This window comes from Mytilus californianus, unplaced genomic scaffold (assembly GCF_021869535.1).
Source record: "Mytilus californianus isolate M0D057914Y unplaced genomic scaffold, xbMytCali1.0.p SCAF_8, whole genome shotgun sequence".
Classification (NCBI taxonomy): Eukaryota; Metazoa; Mollusca; class Bivalvia; order Mytilida; family Mytilidae; genus Mytilus; species Mytilus californianus.
This window is the reverse complement of record NW_026262734.1, coordinates 37,162,565-37,184,098: the sequence shown is the minus strand read 5'-3', so window position 1 is coordinate 37,184,098 and position 21,534 is coordinate 37,162,565. Positions and strand designations below refer to the sequence as shown.

The window sequence follows — 21,534 nt, the reverse complement described above, 5'->3', positions numbered from 1 at the left end:
GACAACTCTCCACAAGAGACCAAAATGACATAGAAATTAACAACTATAGGTCACCGTACGGCCTTCAACAATGAGCAAAGCCCAAACCGCATAGTCAGCTATAAAAGGCTCCGAATAACAATGTAAAACAATTCAAACGAGAAAACTAACGGCCTATTTCATGTACAAAAAAAAAAGAAAAACAAATATGGAACACATAAACAAACGACAACCACTGAATTACAAGCTCCTGACTTGGGACAGGCACATACATAGAGAATGTAAATGTTCAACCAAGTGCAGATGTTCTATAGGCATGTAGGCAGGCTTTGATCAAACCACAAAAAAAAATAATCCTGAAAATACGACTTATCGTCAATCTACAAATACTGGTACCCATGAAAATAAAGGAAGGAATGAACAGTATGCATTCGTACAGAATGATCGAGTACCAGATGATCGAGTTTTAAGATTTTACATTGTATTCTCTTTTAGTAATGTATTTCACGAAGTTCAGGTTAATTCGAACAGAATTTGGAAGTACCAGATGTATTTACTGGTGATGGAATTTGATACAAAGGCTTCTCTGGTACCACCCCTCAGTATTTTTATACATATCTATCTGATCTTTAAATGGGTCTTCAGACACACCTGCTGCAGAAAAGCTAAAGGTGTGTATATAGTAAAGTTGATAAGAGAACGCAGTTACAGAAAAAAAATGTTTTTACATAAAGTCTCATCCTGTGCTGTAATACATATAAGAGCAACTTTTTGGGCTTCTATCAACATTTGAATTTATATACATTGTATTAGTGGAATCAAGTAGGGAATCATAGAACTTCCAGGTGTATGGGATATCTATGCTTTATATCTTCACTTTATCATGTGTATGAGGTGAACTTCAAAAACAATAAGAAAACTTAAAATCTTTAACTCCTATTTTTTCAAACAATATGTCATATTTGTTATATTTTTTAATATCGTATTCACAATAAAATATTGAATTCAATAACTTTGAAAAACAATAAGAAAACATTTGATTTTAAAGTCCAATTTATTTATAACAAAATAAGTTGTAAAATCATGAATGAAAATGAGAAATAATTAATAAACCTTAGTATACTTATATTAGTCTTTAAACAGTTTATAGTCATTACGTCAGAATCCACTGACAAGCCATATTTCATTTATTCTTATTTGTTTTATATGACTTATAATGAATATATAAATTAAGAACATTTTAGATGCAAGCTTTTGTCAGAATAAATATATCATATAATTTACATTCAAACAGTTGCAAACAACATACGTTTCATTCTATTTGCAACATATTTGTATTTGTTCACCCGCCACCCCTAACTCCTTCTAAAAATATACGTGTGGTGTCCAATCCTCCAAAGTCGAATAAAGCACAAAGTATAGCCTGCATAGCCAGCTATATGTAGGTAACATTTCGTTAATGATGTATATGATAGTATCTGCAACTCATGAATTAAACTGAAAATAAGGAAATGAAAAATAAAACATGATTAATATTGTGCATTTACTCGAGAAGAAATTGTTTACCTTTGCTATTTTTTTAGCAGTCAAAAGCTAGGATAGGTCTAACATTTAGTTTTTTTTTCATTTTCAGAGGGTAAGCTATTGACTGGTAATATGAAATATAATATCATGCGCTTACTATTTGGTTCATAATCATTATTTTCATATTCATATTTCGTCATAAAATTGCATATCATGGCTTTGTGACATTAAATAAGCTGCCCCGACTTTAAAACCTTGAACTTGAATCCCACAGTAAATTCAATAAAAAATAAGAATACAAAAACATTGTTTTGAACTTTCAATCATAAAAACACCACAATACCTTATAGATAACAGCTGCTCGACACGATATGAATCATTTTGAACCCCTCTCCTACGCCCACTTTTCAAATGTTCATATGGGTTTCAATGAAAATGTATTTGTTTCAATGCCTTGTTAACTCATTAGAATGTCAACACCTCTGATGGAAGAAAAAAAACATGAATGGTGTAAGTTGGCAGATATATTTCAACATATATTTAAAACGGGAAAAATGGTATTCTTAATGCTGTACTTTGAAATATGCAGCTGGTTTGTTTTTCTTAAAAAAACAGCTATACTTTGGGTAATATGTAATTTCAGAGATTTTCGTTCATCTAACCTTTTTGTAAACGTTTTAAAATATTTTTACTCGAAATAACATGAAATTGAGAGTTTTTCTTTTATATTCCCTCTTAACAGATTTCTGTAAGTAATTGTATATTGAGTAATTACAGACTGCAGATGTCTGTGGCTTTTGCTATAGTATTACTAATTTTGACATAGTAAGATTTATATTAGACTTTTTTTCATTCTGCCTTGTTCAGTCACTCTGTAACTTTTGAATCACTGCTTGTGGATATATATCTTTATTACCAAAGTCTATATAATCTAGAGATACTAACATGTTTCAGCGGAGACACAGTGTGAGAGTATAAATTAACACGGTAAAAATGTAAATACCAGAATTGTTGTGATAAGCAGAATTTATTGAGTTTGTCTGCCTGTTTGTGTTATGTTTTTTTGCCATTGACGTTGTTACTTCGACTTATGAGTATGAAAATCATAATGGGAATTTTCAGTTGTCTTTTATGCTGTTTGATAACAATGATCTACACTGTGATTCTCTGCTGATATTTTATGTTATCGGCAATTAGTACATTTCCCCCCTTGATCTTCTGTCTTATATTTATACGATCAAGGACAGAACTTGATACTCGAAAATACTAGACAATGTCGTCATGTATCAGTGCAGCCATGTCACATAATTTTTTTTTTTATTGATCTTTTTGGTGTTCAAACTACAGTGCATACAGGATATAAGTGAATGACATGACATTTATGACATTGTTATACTGTTGTTATTATGCGAATAAGATATAGTAAAAATTTAAAAGTTAACGATATACACAGTATATGATACATCTTAAGAATACTTTGGAGTTCATTAAATATATAATAATATTCAAAATAAATTTCATTAAATAACTTCCATAAATCCCCCCAAAAATCTGTCGACAAATGACTCGTGTTTGTCTTTAGAAATATATAAATATTCTAATATTTCCAGACGTCTTTTCATAAATTTAAGAAAAGCTTGCACAAATATTAACAGTCTGTCTAATTGTGTTTTTTTTTTACATAATTAATGTACATGTAATAGTTTGCCTGTAGAATACAATAACTTAAAACTAAGTTATCAGAATTCAATACACCAAAAATGACACTGTCTTTATTCAAAAATATTCTTACTCCAAAAACTAAATACCACCAATGAGAAAATTTTCTCCAAAATTGTTTTATTTCTGTACATTCAAAAAAATTATGCTATAAAGTTTCTATTTCTTTAGAACTGGCACATTCATTAGTTAAGGAAAGTTTATATTTTTCCAGAAGATAATTATGTGAGACTATTCTGTGTAATATTTTATATTGGAAATCTTGTTGTTTGCTTTCTATAGTACATTTAAAAGCCAGTGAATAAATATTTGTCCATTTTTCGTCACTAATTTCTGTATTAAAACTTTCTTTCCACCTTTGCTGTGAAATATAAGAAACGCTTCCCTGATTGATAAAAAGTGAATACACATCTTTAGCAAATAATTTACTGATAGGCATTTTTTTATTATAGCAAGTTTAATAGATAGAATGTCTACAAAAGTAACATTCAGGTTATATTTTTGGTAAATAGCGTCATGAGACAAAAATTCGCATTTATCATCTACAATATCATTAATGAACTTTATGCCTTTCATGTACCAAGATCTGTAAAAAAAATACTCGTTCTGTCAACTTTGATAAACGAACCAAATATATCCTTTTCTCACATGAAATACATTCAACGGAATGAAAATACCCATGAAACGTTTCCAAGCAGATAACACTTCTATATAAAAAAGAGGTACTTTTAAATTTAAAAACTCAAATTCACATCTGCTCATAAATAAATCTTCTAAATCAAAGAGGGAGAAGATTGCTTTGGAAACATGTTTCCATTTGGAGTCATGTTCTGACAGAAATCTTTTTACCAACATAATATGAAAGGATAACAGCTATACTTCAAAATTTAGGGCTTTCAGTCCCCCCTCGCTAGGAGACTTTTGAATAACTTCCAATTTAACTTTCGGAGTACTACCATTCCATAAAAAAACTATTATTGTCACGTTGTATTTAATTACATAAGATCTTGGTACATGTGTAGATGAAATGACATAAATAAGCTTTGATATTGCAAGTGATTTAAGAATAACAATTTTACCGATCAAGGAAAGATTTCTGATCTTCCACATTTTAATTATTGATTCCATTTTTTCTATGCATGTATCTAAATTAGAACAAACCATTTCTTCAAAAGCAATAAATTTTAAACCTAAGGTTTTAAAACCATCTGTCCATTTAATAGGAAGGGAACCTTCTTTGTTAAATTTATTTCTTCCAATCCATGCTGCTTCGGTTTAAGAAAAAAATGACTTTTAACCCTGAACACTTCTCAAAATCGTTGAAAGGAATCCAATAAAATTTGCGCGAAAAATACATCTTTCAAAAAACAAGTGGTATTGTCAGCCAACTGTGAAATATTTAAATCAGTATCCCCAATTTTTATACCAGATATCTGATTGTTCTTACGAATACTTATTGCCAGCAGTTCAACGGCCAAAATAAATAAAAAAGCAGACAAAGGATATCCTTGTCGAACACCTCTCTCAATTTGGAATGGAATAGAACTAAATCCATTATTAACGACAAGACTAGATATATTTGAGTATAAAGTTAAAACCCATTTCCGGAACTTGCTACCAAAATTAAAACAATTAAACGAATGCTTTTTGAATAAATTTCCATTCTAGCGTATCAAACGCCTTTTCAAAATTGACTAGTAATATAAAACCTGGATAATTCTTTAAAGTAGTAAACAATATAATATCAGCAATGAGTCGTAGATTTTCACAAATGTATCTACCAGCCACATATCCCGTCTGGTCCGGAGCTATAAGTTTTGGAAGAAATAATTTCATTCTTTCCGCAATAACTTTGGCTTATAATTTTTAATCCAAATTTAAGAGAGAAAGAGGACGCCAGTTCGACAAGAGTTTTCTATCTTTATCTTTCTTTGGGATAAGAGTCAGAATACCTCGTCTTTGGTCTATCGAGAGGGTTCCGGTCTCGAAGGAATATTCATAGCTTTCTAAAACATATTTTTTTTTTTATCAATCCAGAAAAATTTGTAAAACTCAGCAGTTAGCCCGTCTGTTTATTATTTTTAAATGTTTTCAAAACTTTAACGCACTCAGATTCTGAAATATCTGCATCGCATATATCCTTTTCAAATCTGTAAGCTTAGGAATAAAATTTAAATAAAAAAAAAAATAGAATCACCTGAATATTTATCAGTGTCTTCTTTTGATGAGTACAGATTTTCATAGAAATTTCTCTCTTCGTTTAGATTTTTTTCTTGTGACACAATTTCAATGTCGTTTACAACTAATTTGTTGATACATTTATTTTTATAATTTCGTTTTTCTAATGAAAAAAATTATTTTGAATTTCTTTCATTGCCTTCGTAGTGCTCGGTGTGTGATCGTATAATAGCCCCCCTTGTTTGATTGTTTACTATTTGCTCTAAATCCTCTTTAAAAATGTCTAGTTCAATCAAAAGTGTATTTATATCTTTATCTAAATATGTACGCCAAGTATATAATCTAGAATCAACATTGTTTGTCATCCAAATATCACATAACTCAAATTCTTCTATAAAATCTTCTAGTTTACTCATATATTTGACAGGTATTTTATATTTTGAACCACCAATTTTGTCTAAAGATGGATTTAGTATCGTATCAAAATCTCCTCCCAAAACAAGATTGTGATCTAACTTTTCATTTAATTAAATCTTGATTTTTTCAATATACTCAATTTGTTCATTTTCAAACTTTTTGGTAGGCGCATAATAATTTACAAAAACGAAATCTGTGTTATCAATTTCAACAGTTAGAATGAGATACCTTCCGTTTTCATCTGCTATTTTTTCCTTTATATATAGTCTGTTGAGCTGTTAAACAAAATAGCAACACCTCTAGAATTCGTTTCCCCGTGCGTAAAATAAATATCTCTACCCCATTCCCTTTTCCATATAGATTCATAGGATTCAACATTCAATACTGTGTGTTTCTTGTAAAAAATGATGCCGCTTTGAATTGTTATCAACCAAAGAAACATGGATTTGCGTTTAAAATCGTTTCCAAAGCAATTTACATTAAGAGAAGATAAATTGATACAACAATTAGCCATTATCTAGTTTTGGCTTTACAGTCTTATTAATTTCATATGTAATACACTTAACGTAGTTGAACATTATATAACTAAGTAGAAAAAAAATACAGAAACACATATCAAAAATACAAAAATTACAAAAAGAGAGAATTCTCTATGTTCGGTCTGCCTGACCAAAACCATATGTTTAATGCTAATGTTTCTAATCTTCATAGTTCATTCTGAATAAAACACATGTAACTTTCATTCATCCATAACAACATTACAATTTACAACCTTTACTATAGATGACCCAATTACGGTTTAAAGTACACATGTTCAGGTACGCAGACATTTTTGTCGTAAATTTTGTTTACCTTATCTGAGGGGGGAAGGGGGGGGGGGTCTTATCTTGTCGACGTATGAATATGGGACACAGTTATGTAAAGGCAAATGTGTATTTTTGAAAGAACTATGGATTGCATTGGTTATCACCGGATTCACAACTAGATAGTTTTTTTTTTTGCATATACGGTTGGATTTAATAGACGTCACATAATCAAGTCCGTCCTCATCAACTTATTAATAAAATACATGCGTCTTCATACAACCGCAGAACTATCCCAACATCTTGTAGGCGTAAAAGGTTTTTTTTTTTACCTATTAATTTTAGTTCATTTTTTCAACCAAAAAAGCCTTAAGTGAATACAAATTGCAGATAAAAAGAATAATTTCATTTTATTTTTATACTGATTTTATCAGCTCCCTCTGAGAAGTCAGTAGAAAAAACAAAAATACTATTATCTATACGTACCAGTGTGCAAAAAAACTGTTACACTTTCATTTGGAAGAAAATGTTTAAAATATTCAAAAATAGAAAATATTTCAATAATTTTTGCTTATTAACCTAAATATGTATCTACTATAGAAATGAACGTAACTAACACAGTTTGTCAATATTGAGTGCCTCCATATTTCTATTTATTTTCAATGAATCAATTTTACAGTTCTGCATTTGTAATTTATAGTCTGAAAAGGGGTGATGTATATATGCTATCGTTAAATTATTCTCTATGGAGTTTTATTAAATCACCTTTTACTTAAGTGTGAAATTAGTTATCATTTTGAGCATAAGTGTGATCAATTATAATCATTTATAAAATAGGTTAGAATGCTATAAATTCAAAAACTATTGTAGGTTGTTATTATTGCGAGTAATGCGACTGTCTTGAACTGATTGTTCTTGCCTTTCATCGTTATCAAAATATATCACAATATATATATACTGTATCCTCTAAGGATAATTGTGAACCTTTTTTATGCTATTGACCTTGAAGTTTATTAGGAGATAAGTTTTGTAAAAGTCAAATGTTAACAGACACCAATTGATTAGAGTAACTGATACTGGTCCAAAGGAGACAGCACATTGTAACTCATTTTATTTTCAAGTCTTTAATACGGTTGTCACCAATTAAAATATTGACAACTGTTTGGAAAGAACAATTATCTAACTACCTGAGGAAAAGAAGGGATACTTTTGTCAGGTCATAAAAGATGGCATATTTTTGTATAAATATTGATTCACTCATAGGGTCCTTGCATAGGAAATAAACACATTTATTCAAAAACCAGTTGTGTGCCTGATACGGGTTATGTTCTTCTCATATATTTTATGGTGGCATGATACTAAACCCCTTACAGTAGGAATTTTGCTTGATTTTCATATGATGAAGACATACTCTTTCAATCAATCTAATTGAGGTCTGGAGCTGGCCCATCAGTAACTGTCAGAAGTCCTTTGTTGTTAATTTCTGTATCATTGTTTTGCTTAGTTTCTTTTGTTACCTATTCTGACATCGTACTCGGACTTCTTTTAAACTGATTTTTACAGTGTGTATTGCTGTGTGTTTGTTTAATCTACATTGGGAGAAGGTACACGGGGAGGGGGGGGGGGGGGGGTGGGGGTCTCACAAAACATGTTTAACACCGCCGCATTTGTATGCCTGTCCAAAGTCAGGATCTTTTGGCCGTTTGTAGTCTTGTATTATTTTTAATGTTGGTTCAACTATATGTTTTGGAGTTAAGGGATCATAGATTTATTCTTACAAGGAAGCTCCAAGCATGCTCGGAGGATGCTCAGAGCTTTTTAAGTAGGCTCTTCTCTGCAGTTTATGTGATAATAATTATCATGATCCATTAAGATGTCAATCAAATCTGTAGCACTCCTATAATAAGGAAAGTAGAGCATTATAGAGGAAGCTCAATTAACACCTGGTAAACATCTGGTCTATTCAAAATAAATCGTGCATGATATTTTACAAAACTATAAAATAGATTAGAAATTCTTCAATAGTACTGTTCAATGCTTGAAAATAAATATCAAGTCTCCACAGAAAGAAAATGTTTTAAACATTTTCTTATTTCAATAATCATTTTTTTTTCAATACAAAAAAAATACTAAAATTTTATATTTTAAATATAAATATAGCTTAAATTTATACTGTATTAAACACATAAAAGTAATCAAAGACAGAAACTATGGTAATTGATTTATTATCATTTGTTAAACTTTATATGCAATAGCAAACTTCTTAAATAGAAAATGATGGCTACTTTGGGAAAAGTTGTAATGTATAGGCTAGGTAAAAAGACTTTTCACAATATAATGGTTAGGATAAATTGTTTTTAGTTCAGCATTTCTTTATATCTTTTTCGTGAATAACATTTTTATACGACCGCAAACATTTTTTGGAGTCCTTTATTGACATTAGGTTTCCAGACAATAACTTTAGTTTAAGTGCATGGATCTCTATGAACTTAACCAAAAGGTTCAATACCACAAAAGGAAGGTTGGGATTGTTTTTTTTTTTTGGGGGGGGGGGGGGGTCTGATGATGGTCCCAACTGTGTAGGAATTAGGGGCCAAAAAGGGGCCTAAAAAAACAAGCATTTTTCTAGTTTCAAGACAATAACCTGAATATAAGTATTATGATTGCTCTGAAATTGTAACACAAGGTACAATACCACAAGTAGAAGGTTTGGATTCATGTTGGGGATAATTGCCCCAAACCGTGTAGGAATTAGGGGCCAAAAAGGGTCTAAAACAAGCATTTTTCTAGTTTTCAGACAATAACTTGTGTTTAAGTGTATTGATGTCTCTTAAATTGTACCACATTTTACAAAAAGAACATTTCTTCAAATGTTATTTTTTTTGGAAAAGGGGGGGGGGGGGGGGGGGGGGGGGGGGGGCGGGGGCGCAATTTTTTTTCCTCAAGGTTTTTCTTCAAATAATTTTCTTTAAAAGGAGAGGGTAAAAATAAATTTAGGGTGGGGGTGGGGGTCATTTTTTTCCCTCAAGATTAAAAAAATTGCCAAAAATTGGACTTATTCTTTTAATATAGTCTGAAAACAGATTAACTCAGTATTGCGCAACAGCACAGTGTATTGCACAATAGCAAGAAATCTATAATTGAATATAAATCCAAATCATATAACCAATTTCAAGTTCTTTGACTACATTTATTCTGTGTCAGAAACCTATAATGTGTCAAATATTTAATTGCAATCCAAATTCAGACCTGTATCAAGCTTGAATATTGTGTCCATATTTTCCCCAACTGTTCAGGGTTGGACCTCTGCGGTCGTGTCCAGCTGCGCTCGGCGAAGCAGTTTATTGATTTTGTTTTTAAGATAATTAACAGGATTCAGTAAACCAAAAATGTTATAACAAAAATTTATACTTTGTACTGGAATCCCTTTTGTCTATGCAATACAACTTCTTTTCTCAAAATATTGTATATATGATATCCACAGGAAAGTATTGAGAAGATATTTTATTGATACTGTTTATGTTTAAAAAAAATATACACAAATTTAAATGGAATTAATAAGAAATTATGAGCTTATATAATTTCTTATTAATTTTTTATGACTTTACTTTTCTTTTTCATAGCTTAGTAACAAAATAACTTTAAAAGGTGCATTATTTTTTCAACTGCCCATACAAACTATCAATACTATTAAATGTACAAAGTATTGGAGCATCTTTTTTCTAAGCTCATAGCTCTACGCTCTTAATTTTATGTTTAATTCTAGTTCTTCACGATCAATACACATTGATTTGTATAAAAAATGTCAACTTATTTTTTCAAATATCTGTTTTAAGCTTAATCAAAATGCAGAAAGTCATAATTACATTTGATATCCATAAATGATAATTGCAAGAATTCTATTTCATATAGATTTAACCTCCTTTTTCTATTTATAAATGTGAACAGATCTATTTTTTGCGGTCGTAAACATGTACATGTATCTTGTGTTTTTCAAAGCAATAAAAAAAATCTATTTGGTGTTTCTATAAATTTTTTAGGAAATGTAAGGGGACATGGCTACTAAAGCTTGTAAACAGGGGAAAAAGGGGGGAGAGGAATTTGAATGGTTATCTTCTTGTGACGTTTACTATCTTATATGCAATGCATAGATAAATTCTGCACAATTTTTTGGAAAATGCCAATTAAACAAAGACTTAAAGGGGAAAAACAATTTTATGTAAAATTTTCACTGTAGTACTGGACAGGATAAAACTTTACTCATGCCAAGTATTTCTTTATTTAAAACAAAGATAAATTCTGCACAATTTAAAAAAAATGTCAATTAAACAGACACGTACTAGGGGAAAAACAATGGTGGTATTTCCCCCTCAAACCAGCCTTCCAATAATGAATTACAAATTTTCCTAAATTAGCCATAATTTTCTATAAAAAAATAAGTTTGCTATTTTATAAAAAAAAAATGTATTACCATTGTTTAGTTAGGGGCATTACTTAAACAAGTAATTTTCAAAATTACCTATACAAGTTATGTTGAAAACAAGGCTATTTCAAATATTACTTCTATATCATGTATATTAAGTAACTTTTGTTAATAATATTATAGGTGTCCATTCATACAGATTTTATCAGCTTTACCAAATTTTCACAAACATCTGGTTATTTTCCCCATGAAATATAAAACTAATCCTCCTGAAACAATAATGTCTTTCTGAAGCCATGCTTCTGGGTCAAAGATTGGTCTCACGGGGCTATTAAAATATCATTTTCCTTTAAAATCTTAAAGGTAGACAGATATAAATAGATGGAACCTTGTGATTTTATTAAGACTTGAAGTTATTTATAATTTGTAATCTAAAAAAATTACATAGTGTTCCTTAAATAATATAAGTACTAAGTATTTTAAAGATGTATAAAATAATTTATAAAAGTAATATTTTTGTCATTATTTTCAAAGTAATTTATCTCTATACTCATTTCAAATTTGATAAATACTTACAAATGTAATTTCATTTAATAAAATGATATCAAAATTCTTAAAAACTACATTTTAGTCCATGCTTCTAACTGTATTTTTGTGTCTTGATGACTTTTATGCAGCATATTATATAGTATTAACTATATTAAAATTATATAATCTAATTATAAAATTTGAAAAAATTGTTATTATCAAAAAAGAAGGATTATTAAATATAATAAGAAAATATTTTAATGACTTTTACTTTTTGTGGCGACACCACATTTCTTTCCAAGCATTACACAGTACTGTTGAAGAATTTCTAATCTATTTTATAGTTTTGTAAAATTTCATGCAAAATGTATTTGAATAGACCAGATGTTTACACAGGTGTTAATTGAGCTTCCTCTATAATGCTCTACTTTCCTTATCATATAAGTGCTATAGATTTGATTGACATCTTAATGGATCATGATAATTATTATCACATAAAGTGCTGAGAAGAACCTTCTTAAAAGCTCCAAGCATCCTTCGAGCATGTTCAGAGCTTCCTCGTAAGAATAAATCTATGATCCCTTAATATGACGTCCATTTTCTCTGAACTAGTACACATTTTTGTTAAGGGGCCAGCTGAAATCCGCCGCCGGGTGCGGGATTTTCTCGCTGTGTTGAGGACCCATTGGTGGCCTTCGGCTGTTTGTGTTTTTACACTTTGGTCAGGTTGTTGTCTTTGGCCCATCCGCATAACCATTCTCAATTTAAGTCATATCAGTGTTTACTTTGTAACCCATTTTGTTTTAGGTCGCCAATACGGTTCTCGCCATTTAGAATATTTACAGCTGTTTGAGAAAGAACAATTATCTAACTACTTGAGGAAAAAGAAAGCTGAAGCTAAAAGTTCTACAGATATTAGTATCAGTAGTATGCAGAAGAGGTAAGGACCAATATTACTGGTTTTTTTGTATTTGATATTATACATACAAGTTTGCTGTCTGCCGTGCAACACAACACACATGACGTTGCTTCAACGACTGCTCTACAAATCACATACAGAAAATGAAAGGATTTTAAGTTAAAATTATTGCTTTTTAATTTTAAAACAACTAGCAAAGAATATAAGATTCAAATTCAAATCAATTATTTACGAATTTGGTTGCTTTTGAAGCTGGTTAACTGATGAACATTAAAAAAGAGGCAATATATACCAAAGGGATAGTCCAACTATGTAATAAAACTTTTCATTGTAAAAACTATGTGATTTGATTTCATTAACTATATATTTTACAGAATTGATGAGTTATACAAGATGATAAAAGAGGAATTTTTAGATGATGATCCAGCAACAGTAGACCAGGAAACTTCCAAGGCAGGATTTGAAACACTATACAGACCTAGCACAATAGGGGAGGATACTCTTCGTAGACACATATCAAAAAGAGAATCTATAAAGGAGACTGTGGTAATCATTTTAAATTTTAATGGTAAAACAAGTTATGTGATGAGTCAATCACTGTTAATTAATTAATTCATTTCATTACAAATGTTGATATACAATTAATTTTTATGTTTAAGGGGTGTTTTGTTTTAAGTATTAAACAACATCTGTCAATTGCCAAGATGAGCTGAGTTGGTTTAAGTTAGAAAAAAATAACCCAACTTGCATAAAACATAAAAAACTAACTGACAGTCAGAGAAATTTGCAAATAAAGTTATACTATTGTATTAAATAAAAGACTTGATAGATGCTCGTTGCAAATTGTTTTGATGATGTCGAATTGGTTGATTGCTGCTTGCTTAACATCCAGTGGTAAATTTATTTCATTCAGAACATGGAGGATCTAAAAATTTGCAATGCACCAAGAACTTTAATTTAGTTACGAAAAAACCTTCACATGTATATAAAGTTTAAATCATGGTTTGAGAGTAAAAATCTGTATATTTGTATGCATTATTTCATTTGTTTTCATGTGAAATTGTTTTTCCACAAAGCAACTTATTTATAGGCACTTTCGATTGTAGAATGCTAAATAAAAAAATATAACTTTGAACCAACCAAAAATTACACTTTCCATGGGGTTTATAGATTATTTGTATAAACTCCTAATTCACTTGTCAATATTTGTAATTTAGCCAAAAGACACAAAGGAGGAATACGAAAAAGAAAAGAAACCAAGGAAGAAGAAAAAAAAGAGGAAGGCTAAAGATGATGAAGTCAAATTGTTGAAAGCTAAAGATGATGAAGTCAAATTGTTGAAAGCTAAAGTTGATGAAGACAAATTTTATAAGGCTAAAGATGACGAAGACAAACTGTTTAAGGCTAAAGACGACGAAAACAAATTGTTTCAGGCTAAAGACGATGAAGACAAATTGTTTAAGGCTAAAGATGACGAAGACAAATTGTTCAAATCTAACGATGACGAAGACAAATTGTGTAAGGCTAAAGATGACGAAGACAAATTGTTAAAAATTAAAGAAAAGGACAAATTGCTAAACATAGACAAAGACATACAGAAACCAGAAGCAGATAAAAAAAGTTGTTGATTTATTGGAGGAAAACGTATCCGATGAAGAGTATACTTTGGCTCCTTCCTCATTACCTATTTCTCCAAGACGCAAATCACCTACAAAGAGTAAAACGTGGACAACGGACTCTGATAGTGATGATAACAAACCATCCAGATCGCTTCGTATGAACATCCAACATGACTCCGATGATAATTCTGATTCAAACAATTTTAATAAAGTCAAAAAGAAAAGAAGGAGTAGAAGTCGACCACAAGATTCTTTCTCAGAAGAAGATCTGCAGTACAGAGGCTCAAAACTACGCCAAAAGTTGAGAAAGAAAAGGACACGTAAAAATGACAGTGACTCTAATTAATGGTGCCAAATTTTTGTTCGTGTCAGTGTCCCTAGTATGGTCATAATAGTGTTACAATCTGTTTCAATAATTTTGTAAAGCTCAAGCGTAAGGCTGTTTACAAAAAATTGGATGTTTTGATACCTATTTCATGTATTTATTCATTTTGATTATTGTTGATTTTTAAAAAGTATTTTTAAAGTTTACTTTAGTTTGTAGCAAATATACTAAAAATACGATAGTGGTGTTAAAGTTTTCATACACTTCAATACTTGACAAGTTATGAATAACAGATATATGATTGGGTTTACAGAATAGAGAACAATGGGTCAATGCTACAGAAAAAGGGCAGAAAATACAGAGAATAATTGACCAAATTTACTTAGAAAAGAGAAAAATTAAAAAAGTATAGAAACCCACATCCAGACTTTCTGTTATGAGGCAGAAGCTTAAGTAAAATGTTTTCCAATGGCTTTATTTGAGTGTATGTATAGATGAATGAAAATTAATGTAGTTGTAGTTTTTAGATAATATTAATAATTTTTGTCAATGTTTGTAACAACATATATAGAACTCCCACATATAATAATATGAAATAGCTATTTTCAGAATAGTTGAAAGATTTCAAATTATCATGTGGCAAGAAAGTTAGAATATGTATAATGTTTTTTTATTGTAGTTTGATAAAACTTAGGGAATTCCCCCCGACATACTATTGTTATGTTCATCCGGTGAGTTTTAAGTTATGGTATTTTACCACGAAGTTTTATTCACATTGTTCACATGTTCATTATATATATTAAATTCGTATGATTGAATGCCAATTTCACGTTTATCTGAACATTAAAATATGATGATGCTACCGGGGAACGGTTTACTACGCACACATATTTGTATTTTAAGTACAAATGTCAGGGTCTAAGTTACTTATTATTCAGTTGCTTAACTTTGCCTCAAATTATATATTGGAAAACCTTGTTTGGATTGGAGAAATTTAATAAGCGGTAAATATGTTAGTTGCATGTTTCACCGAAACACACACAGTATCCTAAAGGACAAGCATTACTTTGTAGTGCAATAAATCAATATAACCTGTGCTAGTTAATGTAAAATTTTGGTATAATGTTGTAAACTTGTAAGTCAGAAAAGTTATTCTAAAGGGTGAATTTAGTATTTAAGGACATGTATATTATTGGATGCCAAATGTGGACGAGTTGCTTATTGGCTGTTCCCCTTAAAACATTTTTTTTTCTTAAAATTGTCACATATTTCATAAACATGGTTAATAATTTACAACACATTTTATCACATTCAATGCATTTTTAAATTTATCAATGATCTTGTCCTATAAAAAATCAAAAGTAGTTTTAATTTTTTCTAAATGTTTCCTTTCAAGGCTACAAGCGTCACTAGTCTTTAATAAATAGTAAATTCAAAACTCTTAAAAACTAAATCTTTATCAAATAGTACAGCTCAAATTTTCCTTTAAAATTGAAAATCCAATACACAAATATTCTAACTCTCTGGAGGACAGAAATCTATTGACGGTAGCAAGTATAAACGATATGAGTGATTGGACTAAGCTACATGTTATTTAATGTATTAGTCAAGAGTAGGCAATATTTAATTTATTTAATTAATAAAACATAATAATAGTTAATAAAACATAATCATAAAACATACAAGAGCAACTCTAAAAAGGGAGACTTTCATAAAAGTATATACATTAGGTATACTTGAATTGGCAATATAAAATACTTCTTCTTTTCAATAGAATGTCATTGCAGAATTTAGCAGTATAAAGTATAATTTATCTTCATCTGACAAATGTATAGAATTAACAGTACGTAGAGATGCTGGATAAAAGAAATTGAAAAAACAAATCTTTATAATTATTTTTCATCTTCAATAAAAGATTTTCATTACAAGTGCTGTTGAAACAAATTCTCTTTTCAATTAAAAGACCTTCATACATTTCAGTCTCAATTTTCAAAGGAGCATTACAACTTTTAAATTTTGCATATGCATTTCTAGATTTTCCAGGTAGCAACAAGGTGTCAATCTAATTTATATCGTTTGAGTTTTGTTTTTAATTCTAAAATGGAAGTGAAGACGATTTGTTATACTGATAGTAGAATGTGTTAACAATCTTGACAAGTGAACCAAGCTCTCTTATATTTTTTGTAAAGGTAGCTGATCTCAAGAATATTCTATTTTGTATAGCTGATTGTGCCAAAATAATACATTCACACATGAACATTTTATCAAGTAATGTGTATGTTATTGTATTATCCGGAGCACCTGAGATCACCCCCAGTTTTTGGTGGGGTTCGTGTTGCTAAGTCTTTGGTTTTCTATGTTGTGTCATCGGTACTATTATTTGTCTGTTTGTCTTTTTATTTTTGGCCATGGCGTTGTCAGTTTGTTTTCGATCTATGAGTTTGACTGTCCCTCTGGTATCTTTCGTCCCTCTTTTATCATGGTTTGTGATTCTTTTAAGTGTTTTTTGCGTTTCCATGTTTTGTGATACTTTTAAGTGTTTATTATATTTCCATGTTTTGTGATACTTTTATGTGTTGATTGCCTTTTCTAATTTTGTGATAGTTTTAAGTATTTATTGTATTTTAATGTTTTGTGATACTTTCATATGTTGATTGCTTTTTCATGTATTGTGATACTTTCAAGTGTTTATTTTATTTCCATGTTTTTGTTATACTTTCATGTTTGAATTACCTTATTATGTTTTCCTTAGATTCTATTTTTTTAAAACAAATGTATGAAAAAGGTATATAATTTAATGCTTAAAATGTTCCTTTTATTTTTCAAACAGATATTTTTAAACATTTATATTTATTAGTTCATATGTTTGTTATAATAGTGACTCAGTAGGGTATCATTTATTTGTTTGTTTAGATGACATTCCTTCAGTAGTAATATTTTTATAAAGCTGTTACATTCACTGTGATACAATTCAAATATGATTAATTCCTACATTCCGTCCCATTTCTGTATGACTTATTTTTTTTCTCACTTTTTCAACACGTATTCGTTTGTACATTTTTGTTTCCATTATTTTCAATTCAAAATTTGGAAAAATTTGTGCAGGAAATTCACTTCTGATATAATGAACGCTATTTTTTATTATTATGCAACCTGATTTTTTTGCATTATCAATAACCTCACAATAATTTGTGAATTCACAGTTACATGGTTTGGATTCCAGACTGATGCATTAATTAGTAACCTAAATAATATTTTGATGCTGTTACATGTTTTACTTCATTTGAAAAATAAAAGTGCCGATAAACATGTACAGTAAAAACATGGTTAAATTTTACAGTTATCTCTTTTGATTAGTTATTTGTACAATCTGTCAAATACATACTATAGGTCTTTTTGCATTGATGCTATGTATTTTCATTTTATTCATTAGTTAAACAGTTTTAAATTTTATACATAAAACAATTGTTTTGTTATTTGTGACATTTATTTATTTCCATAAATGACATGCCATACATAATTTGAATTGTGATAGACCTGTTTGCTATAACTTGTTATTTTGACATTCTTATATTAACTTTCATATCAATATTTGTATGAAATTTTGTTAGAACTTATTTTATAAATCATACATTGCTCAGTTGTTATAAACACATGATCCGTCCATATTTTTAATAAAATGTAGTAAGACATGTGAGTCTTTGATTATTTCTGCATGTGAATTTAAAACAGTACAATACAGATATAAGAAGATGTGGTATGAGTGCAAATGAGACAACTCTCCATCCAAGTCACAATTTGTGAAAAGTAAACCATTATAGGTCAAAGTACGGTCTTCAACACGGAACCTTGGCTCACACCGAACAGTTAGCTATTAAGGGCCCAAAAAATGACTAGTGTCGTGTAAAACCATTCAAACGGGAAAACCAACGGTCTATTCTATATAAAAAAACAAGAAACGAGAAATACTTATGAACCACACCAAACTACCACAACCACTGGAAATCAGGTTCCCGAATTAAGACAAGTGCAAACAACTGCAGCGGTTTAAACGTTTTAATAGATACCAACCTTCACCCTTACCTAAAACAATAGTGTAACATCGCAACATAGAAATAAACACTATAGATATCATTTGAAATGGTTTAACTCAATCAAAAGACAGATTAACAGAATTGAACACACACTGAACGAATAAATTTGATTTATGAGACAATAGAAATACAAAATCAATAAAATAACAGGTAAAAGAAAGCAATTAAGTTGTAAGGTATACAGTATAAATAGAGAACTGAATTTTTTTTTACAAAATTAATAATTTCGTTGTTAGTAGTACGAGAAACAGTAATGAAAATTTATATTCTTACTAAACACTTATCATAGCTGGTATATATTAAAAATAGAGAAACTTCAAATAACATAAAACAGTACAATTGTACCAAAAGGTCAATTAACATGAAAGTACGATTTGAGAGTACTCGCAGTTACTGAAAGCTAGTTAAAAGCCAAAATCAACTGATAATGATAAAAAGCATGCATCCAAGACTAAAATCAGGGATTTATTATTTTAACTTCATGGACAGTCAAAGAAGACATGACTTGTGCAATGACAAAAATAAAAGTATGGAAATGCTGTAAGATAGTTAGGAGTTAAATTGCTGATGACAAAGTCGATATTTGTGCCAAGGTTAACTATATTCAAAGATCTAATTACTACATTTGTAAGATAACGTTTACTAATAAGTTGGTTTAAAGGTTCGATGAGTTTACACGGATCACACAGTAATTTCCTCGCTTTAAGAACAATATTACCGTAAAATTTAGGATGTGAAATACCGTTTTTAATAAGTTTTCTACAGATACCTCCAAATTTAATAATCAAATCCTTGTATCTATGAAAGAATTTAGTAAATATTTAAGGTAATTTGTGGTAACGAAATCCCTGACTTAATAATTCACCAGTGATGCATTGATTACGTTCGTTAAAATCTATGACATCACAGTACACACGGGCGTATGTGTTTGTCATGCGTGTCTGAATGTATTATTGTTGTATATGGTTTCCAGTAACTGGTGTGTCACACTAGGAGACTTGAGAACATCGAAAGCAGTGAGTGTTACACTAGTTTGTTAGTAGGACCCTTTGCTTATGTTAATTACAAAATGTACGAACACCTTGAGTGTTTTGTGAGCAAAATTCACATATCAAGATATAGGAGAGGCTAGATTGGGGTTCCTTAGTTTCTGTATTTATTAAAATTTTTAGGGCACTATGTCTTTGTCTTTTAAAACCAGGTATATTCTGTAAAATTCTCAGGAACCTGATTATAGTTTTATATTTTTTCTATTTATGGTATTTTTATTCTGCACATCATTCCTTTCTGTAATCAGTATTTTGTTACCCAATTCTTTTACTTTTCACTTTATGCTTTTGCACCCATAATTCTCTTTTTTTTAAGCTACATGTAATTTCTTTCTCCCTTCATTATTGATTCTGCCGTTATCTTCTTTTTTTGTAATCTCCATTTGGGCCATACTTCTTGCCGTACTTTTTGATAATTCTTTTTCAAAGGAATGAGGTTCGGTTTGGTAAAACTCATCCTTTATACCCTATTTTTATAAGTGTACAACATATACCAGAGGTCATCCCCTTTCTTTACTATGTACAGAACAAATTTTGACTTTAGGTCATACCTCATAGGCGTCTCGGTTTTCCCCTTCAAACAGTTATTCCAAAAACTATACACGAAGTCATCCACTTCTGTCTATGGTTATCAGAACTCAATGAGATGTGGCTCATCTTCATTTGTTTTTACTCCGTACATGAATACACCCTTTTGTATATAAATGGATAACTCAAGAGTTCAAGGTCTTCTTCCATTGTCCTTTTCGCTGGTAATTTCTTTCTGTAAGGTTATTTGATAAAATTTATTCTATGTGGTAAATGTTCTAGTATATGAATGTTCTACTCACGGAACAGAGGCTATCAACTTTGTTTACCATGTACCGGTTGAGTTTTACAAAATTGAACAGTTGTAAAGGATGGATATAAAACAATGACTTGAAGTCGTATCGGTCTCCACTTTCAACTGATATAAAGACAACGTCCATTTGTCTAGGATAAACATAACATTTAATTATGGATCATCTTTCATTGATGTGTATAAACCTTTTTTAAACATATGACGTGGCTCTGTACTTATACATCCCTCATTGTGTTATTGTTCTATGAATATTTTTGTATTCTTGTCTTTTATTTTTGCTTATATGCTTTGTCTATATGCCTTTCTGTGTTTCTTTTAAACATATGACGTGGCTCTGTAATTATACATCCCTCATTGTGTTATTGTTCTATGAATATTTTTGTATTCTTGTCTTTTATTTTTGCTTATATGCTTTGTCTATATGCCTTTTTGTGTTTCTTTTAAACATATGACGTGGCTCTGTACTTATACATCCCTCATTGTGTTATTGTTATATGATATATTTTTGTATTCTTGCCTTTCATTTTTGCTTATGTACTTTGTCTTATGCCTTTTTTGTGTTTCTTTAATACATATGACGTGGTTCTGTACTTTTACATCCAGTCATTGTGTTATTGTGCTGCTGTAAATTTTGTATTCTTGTCTTTCATTCTTGCTAATGTGCTTTTTCTATATACCTTGTATGATTCTTTGTTACATATTTGATTGTTTTTATAGTGATTAAGATTATAACACAATGTTGACTGCTGTACCCTTATTTGTGACATGTTTACCTATTATGTCTCTTTATTTTGTTCACACATCGTTGTCAATATAATGGAATTTGATGCGACTGTCATACAATTGAGAGGTTTAGCTAGCTATAAAATCAGGTTTAATCCACCAATTTCTAAATCAGAAAATGTATGTACTAAGTCAGGAATATGTCAGTTGTTATCCATTCGTTTGATGTGTTTGAGCTTTTGATTTTGCCATTTGATTGGGGACTTTCCGTTTTGAATTTTCCTCGGAGTTGTGTATTTTTGTGTTTTTTTCTTTTTTTGTATGTTACTGAATAACACGATGACTCTATTTTAATGATCTTATAGTTTTGATAATCACTCTTTACTAGAGGGA

At 30.1% G+C, this 21,534-nt stretch overlaps 1 protein-coding gene across 14 annotated transcripts in view; it reads left to right on the top strand.

Moving 5' to 3' along the window:
- LOC127711413 (transient receptor potential cation channel subfamily M member-like 2) overlaps nucleotides 1-21,534 on the top strand; it is a 550,384-nt gene that overhangs the window by 392,294 nt on the left and 136,556 nt on the right. For 2 of the 14 annotated variants that reach the window (XM_052217451.1, XM_052217437.1), the window contains exons 24-25: nucleotides 12,379-12,511; nucleotides 12,865-13,036. The exons of 7 other annotated variants lie outside the window; for them this stretch is intronic. In XM_052217451.1, the coding sequence (XP_052073411.1) occupies nucleotides 12,379-12,511; nucleotides 12,865-13,036 (305 nt within the window). Of the gene's footprint in view, nucleotides 1-474; nucleotides 651-12,378; nucleotides 12,512-12,864; nucleotides 13,037-13,707; nucleotides 18,127-21,534 lie in introns of those variants that run through there. 5 more of the 14 variants (XM_052217450.1, XM_052217436.1, XM_052217440.1 and 2 more) reach the window with 4 other exon arrangements.